General features: G+C 44.0%; 1 protein-coding gene and 1 pseudogene across 2 annotated transcripts; both read left to right on the top strand.

Annotated features, from left to right (window-relative positions):
- The first annotated feature begins 503 nt into the window (after positions 1-503).
- On the top strand, positions 504-3,007 carry ZNF80 (zinc finger protein 80). Its single transcript, XM_011966821.1, is given in 3 exon segments — positions 504-1,045; positions 1,048-1,124; positions 1,126-3,007. Coding segments are annotated over 3 exon segments (879 nt in total). The 5' UTR covers position 504; the 3' UTR covers positions 1,387-3,007.
- Positions 3,008-4,640: 1,633 nt separating this feature from the next.
- LOC105529634 lies at positions 4,641-6,280 on the top strand (annotated as a pseudogene). The gene has a single exon (XR_001004543.1). The product of XR_001004543.1 is annotated as a protein FAM214B-like (transcript).
- Positions 6,281-10,613: the final 4,333 nt, after the last annotated feature.

Raw genomic sequence — 10,613 nt, 5'->3', positions numbered from 1 at the left:
CATCAACTTCAATTTAGAAGAATTGAGGGTTAAATTCCCAGGAATTAAAAAATGAAACTGAAGCCGCTGAGACTTGCAGTTCGGCTGGCGGAGGCCGCATGCAGCTCTCTGGTATCTGTAGTCGGAAGTACTCTCTGCGCATGCGGATACGGTTGTCACGTGGACCTTTTGTCTTGCTACCTTGCAGCAACATCTGAGGCAGTGATGCAGGACATGTCCATGATCTTAACCTGTAAGAAGTGGGAGCAGCTGGACCCACCCCAGAGGACCCTGTAGTAGGAGGTGACACCAGAGACCTGCAGAGCCCTCGTCACTGGGGCGTGCAAACCGGAGTTGACCTACCAGCTGAAGCTGCGATAAAAGAGCAGAAGACACCTTTGCCAAAACTGCTGTCCAGGTGACAAAGTAAAAACCAAGGCCAGCCAGCCTTGTCCCTGGAAAGACTAACTCAGGGAGCCAGAAGTTCCTCCAGGTTGAGGTGAGTGTGGGAAAGAGTGGTTGGAAATGCAGAAGGGGCGCTTGAGTCTGGCTACCGTCTCCCACACGGAGACTTTCTGGAGGAAGGTGAGTCCTAAACGCGATGGTCTGGGGACAGGTGATGGTCTGCACTCATGGGTTTTACAGGAGCCGGTCTCCGCAGGAGACAATCCCCGTGAATGTGACTCCCAGGGAACAAGTAAAGACACTTTGGTTCGTGAGGGGAAGACCTACAAATGCAAGGAATGTGGGAAAGTGTTTAACAAGAACAGCCTCCTTGTTCGACATCATCAGATTCATGCTGGGGTGAAGCCTTATGAATGCCAGGAGTGTGGAAAAGCCTTTCGTGAAAAGATCGACTTCTTTCGACACATGAGGATTCACACAGGGGAGAAGCCCTGTAAGTGCGTGGAGTGCGGGAAGGTCTTCAACCGCAGGTCGCACCTCCTGTGCCACCACCGGATTCACACTGGAGAGAAGCCCTATGAGTGCAGCCAGTGTGGAAAGACCTTCAGCTATCACTCTGTCTTCATCCAGCATCGTATGACCCACACTGGAGAAAAACTCTTCGGTGCAAAGAATGTGGGGAAACCTTTTACTGCAACTCTTCCTTAACCCGGCACATGAAGATTCACGCCGGAGAGAAGCCCTGCAAAGTGCAGTGAGTGCGGGAAGACTTTCGCCTACCACTCTGTTTTCTTCCGACATAGTATGGCCCGCCCTGCAGGAAAGCCCTATGAGTGTAAAGAATATGGGAAAGGTTTTTACTATGGCTATTCCCTCACTCTACACACAAGGAGCCACAATGGAGAGAAACCTTACGAGTGCCTTGAACGTACAAAGGCCTTTGGCTACCACTCTGCTTTTGCCCGACTTAGTAAGATCCACTTGGGAGAAAAAAGCCTTTGAGTGCAAATGATGTGGGAATTTGTGGGTTTTCTTTCTTTCTTTCTTTCTTTTTTTCTTTGATACATAAGGAGCCACACTGAAGAGAAGCACTCTGAATTCAGTGACAGTAGGAAAGCGGTGACCTGCAGCTCTTCTTCACTTGGCATTGAAGAATTCATTCCAGAGATAAACTCTATAAGATATGTGGGAAGGACTTTTGCAAGTGGGCCCACATCAGTCAACGTCAGAGAACTTAAACAGGGAAAAGACATTGTGACAAAAACTAGTGAAGAAAATCTTTTGGCCACAGGAAATATCTTCCTCAGCATCAGAGAATTTTTCCAGGAGGGAGACTATTGGTTTTTGTGCACTTGAAAGAACCACCCACATCTCTCTCCATAGTTTGTATCCCTAAGCCACCTCAGGAATTTTCTTTCTTTTAAGTAAGAAGGGAACTGTAAAAGAGAAAAAAAGAAATTCATGCACAGCTTCTGTCAGACTTGTCTGAAAGCCATGCCTATCAAAATTTGAATTCAGTTCTTCATTTTGCAGATACCTGAAAGGTACAAGGGCCTTGCCTCATTATTTGTCCTTTATATGTATTCACTCCTGTCTACAGGAGAATTGTCCTCTGTAAAGACTGACTCTGTAAAGATTTATTGAATGCATTCTTTGTTCTAAAACACTGTACTCCTGAGGAACGTAAGTCTTTGTGAGAAATATGAATGCTTAAGTAATGGAATATGTGAAACTTGTAAGAACGTAGAATATAAAAATACTGCCATACAAAATCATTTCATATCTAAGGAGATAAGTATCCACATTGAATTGGCATATTTTGCTGCATCATTTAAGACTATTTAAGATTTTAAGTTAAAAAAAAATTCTTCATGTGGTTTTGAACACCCAGCACTCGATATACTTGTTTGTTTTGATTTATTTTCTCAGGGACAAGAGAATGATGGTGAAGCTGTGTTGCTTTCCCAGGTGAGCCTTGATTATTTCCTCTGTGCTTTCTCAGCTTCTTTGGCCTTCTGTAAGAAGGGCTTCTCCAAGAGCATGTCACTAGTTTTCTAGGGGTTAAACAAGAGCTAAGACAAACAAAACAAAACATAGCTTATCTAATCTAATGAGAAACCCAGAAAAAAATGTTTTGATGAATGCAATGTATTAAAATATAAAATATGTAGCTCCTTCGACATGTTAATTCAATTCTAGAAATCTTCAGAAATATTCTTATATTATGCAGAGATGTGCGTGCGAAGACTAATCGCTGCAGTTTTGTTTTTATGTGTGAAACGTTGAGAACAATCTAAATGTTTATCAGTAGGAAGTAAGTTATGGTACATCTGTTCTATGAAATACTATGAAGCAATAAGGTATCTCTGTCTGTACTGATATCAAAACATCTCTAAGATACAGTATTTAGTAAAAGAGAAACTTTCAGGAAATAAAACTACATCTAGAAGTATAAGCCTAAAACTGTTAATAGTGGTTTTCTGCAGGAAATGGGATGGACCGGGGTTATATGCAATGTTCAGTTTTTACTTTTATACTTAAGTATTGTTTACATTTGAAAAATAAAAAACATTTATTGTTTTTGCAACAAATGTTTACAGTATTTCTATAAAGATAGCATTTTTTTGGAATGAAAGTGACTTCTATTATTTCTTAAAAAACGTACATTTTACAGGGTGTTTTTTTTTTTTTTTTAAGTCCTGGTCTTATTATGCGTTTAAAAAATAACAGACCAAGGATCCATAGATACTTAATCACATTTAATAAATCATAATATAGTTTTTTTGGGGGGGTTTTTTTTTTTTTTTTGAGATGGAGTCTCACTCTGTCACCCAGGCTGGAGTGCAGTAGCGCATCTTGGCTCACTGCAACCTCTGCCTCTGAGTTCAAGTGATTCTCTTACCTCTGCCTCGCAAGTGGCTGGGACTACAGGCAGGTGCCACCATGCCCAGCTAAATTTTTTGTAGTTTTAGTAGAGACGGGGTTTCACCATGTTAGCCAGATGGTCTCAATCTCCTGACCTCGTGATCCGCGTGCCTTGGCCTCCCAAAGTGCTGGGATTACAGGCGTGAGTCACTGCACCCAGCCGTTAATAGTTTTAAAATGATGAGCCAGCATATATGTAGTTGAATACATGTGAAAATGAGAGTTCAGCATAGGCTACTCCTCAGTGAACATTCATTTCCTTTAAATTGCTGGTAACATAAATGCTCTTTTGCATGTGGTTAGGTTTTAGATGGCCAGTTTCTATTTCCCTGGATTTGATCACAAGAAAGCACCAGACTGATGTTGATGTCAATGTATTTTGCACACACATTGGCTAGCCACAGCTGATTTGTGTTTGCTACTGAATGAATGTGATCTGGTTAGCTTTGTGATATACGTTCGTATTCCAAATGAAGAGAACTATAGCTGCATTTTTTCCCAACATAATCGTGCCAGGCAGTCAGACCTGTTTTCCAGTAAAGAAAATGAGTTTGATATCTGCAGATCATATCTTACAATTTGCTGTGTTCTCCCTCACAAAATTTGTGAACATTTGTTAGCATCATTTCATTTAGGAATCATATACCATCAGAAATATTTTCCCTATTAGGAATAAACAGGGAGTGCAATTTTCATATGAACTAACCTGTAACCCACTGGTAAAACCCTGTTCATGCTTTTCAGTTGTAGCACTTGGCCCAAAACAGTTGCACCACCATCTGGGGCAATTTTGTGAGCGTTATTCTCTTCTTTAGCAAGAGAAGTTGGCAGCTGTGTCATGATATAAGTAGATTCTGTCCATCTGGGGTCAGTTCCTGGAAGTGGACTGTGAGTGAGATGACCTTATTGGCTCAGGAGGAGAAAATGTCTCCTTGGGAAGATCTCTTTTCTGTGAGAGTCATTGAGTAGTCTCTAGTGTGAGTCTAGACTGAGCAGGCTTCACTGCCCTGGGAGAGGTGAATGCAAGACCTTTGTTGTTTGCTGTGGTTTGAAAACTCTGCCTCTACTACCACCTCCTCAAGTGCAATGGGACCCACAGAACTACAGGGTCCTGCTGAGCCCAGGAGCTGCATGGAATGGTGGCAGTCACCTTGCCAGTGCAGTGGGCATGTATCAGACTACAAGCTAGGGGGAGGAACAAGGCATCAGTTGGGAAGAGGGGATGCATGGCTAGACTTGAGCCCTCTTCATCCGGATGTCCCCAGACCCCCCAGCACAGGCCAAGCATAAAGGCCATGTGGGGGTGACCCCCCTGACCCAAGGGGGGCTTCATGTGCTACATGTAGGCAGAGCTGTCTCCATCCTCACAGCCAGAGGCTGGCCCTTCACAGCCTCCAGTCAGGCAGGGAGCCCTCCGGGGTGGCCTGTTCATGGGCTACAGCCCAGTAAGTGGAGGGCGGGGAGCAGCAACATCCCCCAGGGTCTACCAGGTATCCCTCCAGCTGGTGCCTCTGAGCCTCATAGGGCCCAGAAGCGACCAGCCTCTCCCACTGAGGGTCCCCAGGTACTGGAGAGAGGCCCTGGGCTGGGGGCCAGAGAGGGATTACCCCTTGAAGAACCATCTCCTGTGGGGCTCTTGGGCCCAGGGGCACTGGGGCTGGGAGCAGGTGTGGCCAGCCACCATTTCTCCCACTGTGACCTCTGTGTTGTGGAACAGGGAAGTAGTGCTACCTGTTATTGGACTTCAGGGGACTGGAGTCCCCCCTGGCCCCAATCATATGCTTCCTGAAATGCTTTGCACACCAGAGACAGCTTCCCCAGATCCAGGGGGACAGGGATCCCCGGGGGAGTCCCCAGGGCCAGCCCTCTGGGCCAGCTGCACACGCTCGACACTGATTTGCAGTCTTGCACAAATAAGGGGTAAGAGCCCAGTGGCTGGGGTGGGCAATGGGGGGAGCCTCTGGCCTAGGGAGTCCCTGGCATTGACAGTGGGCACAGTCCCAAACACACACCCCCAGTCCTGGACCTCAAGGCCCCTGCCCCACCAAGCAAAGGCTGCTTCCTGCTGGAGAAGCCCCAAATGTCAGTTTCAAGGAAGAGGGGCCAGCCCTTTGGAGGTCCCAGGGAACCCTGGGCCACCCCACTGCTGCCAACAGTTCTGATGCTCAAACCACACCCTTCTGGAGCCACCTGCTGCCTGGGCCCAACGAGCCTGTTTTGGACCCAACAGACTGCAGTCCCATGGAGCGGAGGCTGAGAGGTGCCCATCACCCGAAGCTGAGCCCACTTTGAAGCCGCTGGAAGGGGCCAGGCCTGCTGAGCCCCCCTAGTGCCTCCCCTGTTCCCACCCCTGTTGTCAGCTGTACCCTGCTGGTCAACTTTGAGGAATCATTGCTGCAAGGACGCTTTGCACCATCTGGCCGCATTGAGGGCTTCAAAGCAGAGACTAGAGCTAGTGGGTCCTACTGCCACCACCATGTCACACTGCCTGTCACTGTCACCTTCTTTGAGGTTTCTGAGCAAAATGTCCCCACCCCCTTCCTGGGCTTCATGGATCTGAACTCCCCAGGGAGGAAGAGTTACAGCGTGCCCAAAGTGGGCACTATGCAAGTAACATTTAACCCCAACCAGACTATGGTGAAGATGTTCGGTGACCTTGGACTTCTTGGACATGGCTGCTGCCACATGCCCTTCCTGTGCCATTGCCTCTTTTTGGTGCCTGTGGATGAGCAGAAAAATGCTAACCCCACCTACTGCCTCCTCTGCTACTTGCTGCACCTTCGGTTCTGTAGCTCCCGCTCAGGCCTCTTAAGCCAGAATGGAGATCTCTGCCTGCTTTTTTCCTGCGGGCGCCTGGAGCTGGACGCAGGGCTCCCCTACGAACTTCAGGCTGTGACTGAGGCCCCTCTTAACTCACGTTATTCACCTTTACCCTGATTGCCAGCACTCTGAACCAATGTGAGTTCAACTCTGCCCATCTTGCCCATCCCATAGATGGAGAGATGGCAAGAGACCCTTCAGGCTCGAGTTAAAGCCCTCACCATGCTCATGTCCAGATTGATTATTTGGGTGTTTGAAGCTTCTGATCCTTACTACACCCTGCCCTACCTCAGGTCCTCCATGTGCCTGTCCCCTCCCTTGGGTCTCCCAGGCCAGGTTAGGTAGTAGGGAGGAACCGGAGCCACCCTGAGGTTATCCCAAGGTCCCAGGCAAGTCATGCCAGTGTTGCCTCCCTGTCCTGAAAAAGGACCACTTATTATTTTATTTATTTTTAATTTATAATTTATTCAAATTGGATTGACTTAGTACCTCCCACACCTGATCATTGGCATCACCCCCCTCCTTTCCCACTCTCAGATATTGCTCCAACCTCAGGAGTGAAAGAGGCTTATGTGGAGGGAGTAGGAGAACTGCTCTCCCTCAACTGAGGGAAGAGGGCTTATTCCAGAGGGACTGAGTCAGTAGCCAAAGCCTCAGCTTGCCCTGTCTTTCCCCTAGTCCCTTCACTTCCCCTACACTCTGACCTAGCTCTGAAAGTCAAATTATACATATGCATGTGTGCACAAGCTTGTCTTTGTGTGGTATGTGTGAGAGAGAGAGAGTGCATGTATGCACACACACAGAGGTTAACCACCCCTCACCTATGGTTCCAGACTCCAGTTGTCCCTTTCCTCCTACCTGTGTCTCCTTGCTTTGGGGTGTGACTGAGGAAGGTGTCCAGGGAGCAGAGTCAAGTCCAAGCACTGGGGTGCCTCCTCTCACCTGGCCAGACTCTGACCCACCTACCTCATCTGGGGTAAGTGGCAACTCTCAAACTCAGTCATGTGGTTTCCAACTGTCCCATTCCCCACTCCAGACTCTGACCCAGCCTCAGTCCTGACTCCTGGGGCTGACCTGAGGGGAACAAGCATTTGTTGAAACTCAAAAAAACAGGAAAATATTTTACCTGGTACTTTTTTTTAGAAAAAAAAAAAAGATTTTAAAAGAAAGATTAAATTATTGCTTGGAAACTTGAGAAAGTTTTCAGTTAACATTTTTCAGTTAACATTTGCTCAAAAATAAAAATCACAAAACAAAGGAGGAAACAAGATGTCATGGGGTGGGGGGATCAAAGAAAAAAAAAGAAAACCTGCCTCTACTAAGACATTGGGACAGTACTTCTGCATCTGAGGGTAGTGGAGGTAGTTGATGTGACCCACTGCTTCCTAGGAGGTTATAATTGTCACTCAAGAAAGTTATGAATTAAGAGACCCCCAGTGGGATCTCACTGTGATTATGCAATGATCTGGATTTGTTAGAGTGCCCTCGTAGTAAACAAATATCCATGGAATTTTTCAAGGCAGAATGCAACTGCAATACACATGGCAGTGAAAAAGTAACTGCACTGCGTGGTATAAACTGCCTAAATTTCATCTCCCTCTACATCTCACATTGGAAGGAGACCAACCTGCTTTGGAGCAAGTGTTCAGTGTTCTTGGACAATTCAATTAAAGGGCATGGGAACTCTCATAAGAAGATGCTGAGCTTCAGGATAAGGAGGCCTAGGAGAGCTCTTATGTAGTTAACTGGAAAAATAGGGAAAATGTCCATTTTTAAATTCCAAGTTTGTGGGGCAATTCATTCCAGTTGCAGGTGAAAAGGTGTTTTCCTAAAGCTAATAAAACATAGGCATTTGGGGCATGTAATTCTTTAGCTATGACATTTGGCTTGCTAAATATTTTCCAGTGAAGGATTTTGAATGTATATCTCTCCTTTAATTTTCATTAATGATGTTGAGAAGTAAGCTATCAGTTTATTGTTATTTCTTTATAGGTAATTTTTCTTTTCTCTAGCTTCTTTTACAATCTATTTATCTTTCATATTCTATAATTTCAATATGATGTGTCTAAGTGTGATTTTCTAATTTATCCTGCTTGGTGTTCATAAGGATTTCTGAATCTCAAGATTTCTTTATTTCTCCAATTCTGAAAACTTTTCATACATGATAATTTTGAATATGAGTCTCTCCCATTATCTCTGTTATTACTCTCTATAGATGTGTATTATACCCTCTCACTTTATCTTCCCTTTCTCTTACCTTCCATGTTTTCAATCTCTTTGTTCCTCTATGCATTCAGAGTAATTACTTCATATCTACCTTCTAGTTCATTAGCTCTCTTTTCACCTGTGTAACTGAAATTTTTTAATGCCAGTGGTTGTATTTTTTATTTCTACAGGTTCTAATTGGTTCTTTTAAAAAAATCTGCTTGATAGTTTCTTATACTTTCAATACCTCTTTTATATTTTATACTAAACATCACTAATACCTGAAGTTTCTACAGGCCTGATTCTTGATGTTTCTTTTGATCCCCCCACCCCATGACATCTTGTTTCCTCCTTTGTTTTGTGATTTTTATTTTTGAGCAAATGTTAACTGAAATTATATCTTAGGAATTTTTTTGAGACTTGGAATCAAGGTGCATGCCTTCAGAAGAGTTTGTGTTTGCCCTTACCGGGCACCTGGAGACACAGTGTAACCCAGAATATTTTGAATTATCAGCTTAGGATTTCTCAGCTCATATAAGCAATGGGAATTCTAGACTTAAATCCAGTGGGAGTGACTCACTGTTATGAATCTTTCAGGAGAAATTTATCCTTCCCAGCATCCCAAGGGTAATTGTATTTACTGGACTCCTCTTGAGGGGCACTTTCGTCTCTATTTCCTTTTTTCACAGAAGATGTCACCTTTTAGGAGAGCCAGCTTTCTTCGAATCTTTAATCCTATTTCCACTTTGCTTAGAACCTGAGATTTGTCTACTCTGTCCCCAATATGGCTTTCTCTGTATTTGTGCTTTCTTGTCATTTTTGGCCTCTAAAAATTTTCCTTTCTTGCCAATAAAACTATGCATTTTTTAAAATATATAATTTTTTCCAACTTCACTTTCTTTTTTAGGTGCTTTGCACCAGAAGGATTTTTTTAATATCTAGTATTCATATTGCCAGAAACAGAACTTCTATTTTTCATTTAGTTAGCTATATCAAGTTTCCCTAGCCTTTTGAATTAAACCAAATGCGAAACTTTAACAGGAAAGGATTGACAGAGAGGTTTGCCAACTTTTTATTTCATAAAATAACAATAACCCAAAAAAAAAAGCGAAAAAAAGCAAAAAAAAAAAAAAAAAAACCCTCCTACTTTTACCATCATGCCATAATGGAATGTTGAGAAGACACAAGAGAAGTAGCCTTTAATTTAAATTTACTTTATTCCAAATGCTAAGATTGGTGACAACTTTGTCATAGACTATCATTGGTCCAGGAACTGGCATTTGGGAACCACTGAGCTATGTCACATGCCATGAAGGTCAGTCTATCTGATCGTATACTCACTATAGGCTCTATTAACTAGAGATTCCAACCACCACCATCAAGCCAACGGCCAGATGAGCTAATGCCATTACATTTACTTGCTTGCAATTGAACAAATAACTTCCAATTTACAAAAGAAAGAAAGAAAGCATGGGAGGTAAAGTCGAAATCCTGAATCTCACCTCTATTTGGGAAATTCATCCAACCTCTTACCCTCAGCTTCTTCATCTGGGATAGCAATACATTACCCATATGGATATTTTGAGGACTAATAGGAAAGTTCATTGGGGTTAATAACTTCTCTATTATTCCCCTCCCTGATAGAATACAAACTAAATTTCCCCCAAAAGGAATAAGCTCCAAACCATTTACAGTAGGGCTTTCTTTTCGATATGACTCTAGAACAGGCAATGTGCCCAACTGGTTCCTGTCTTTCCTACTATGGAGGAACAAACTTTGGCCAGCTAAGAACTCTGGGAGAATAAATTTTGCTGGCAAGAGAGATAACCTCACCAAAATTTAAACTCCATGGAAGCTGGAACTTTGTTCATAGCTGAGTTCTCAGTACCTATTACAGTGCTTGGCACATTTAAATGTTCCATAGATGAATGAGGAATAAGAAAATAAATCAGAGCCCTAGAACAAAATGAGTCACAATAAAACTGCTATCAAAATTACCCAACAGGAGTGGGAACCCTGTGTTCCACTTCACAATCTTCACCCTCTTCAACCCTCTTCTTCCCACCTCCCAATTTCCCCCGCCATGCAATGCTTCTCCAACAAGTTCTGCACAGTCCCAGAGGCAGAACCTGGCTTTGGGAGAAAACAGGCAGAATTAAATTCAATATGCAGAACCATCTTTTCAGGGTCCTTGCAATCTGTGCACAAGTCTGTCATGCTGTAACTGCTTGTACGGTGCTCACTGGTGGCTCTGAAGACCTTCGGGAGCATCAATCAAC

This window comes from Mandrillus leucophaeus, unplaced genomic scaffold, assembly GCF_000951045.1.
Source record: "Mandrillus leucophaeus isolate KB7577 unplaced genomic scaffold, Mleu.le_1.0 Scaffold775, whole genome shotgun sequence".
NCBI classification, from domain to species: Eukaryota; Metazoa; Chordata; class Mammalia; order Primates; family Cercopithecidae; genus Mandrillus; species Mandrillus leucophaeus.
This window is presented reverse-complemented; position numbering and strand designations above follow the sequence as displayed.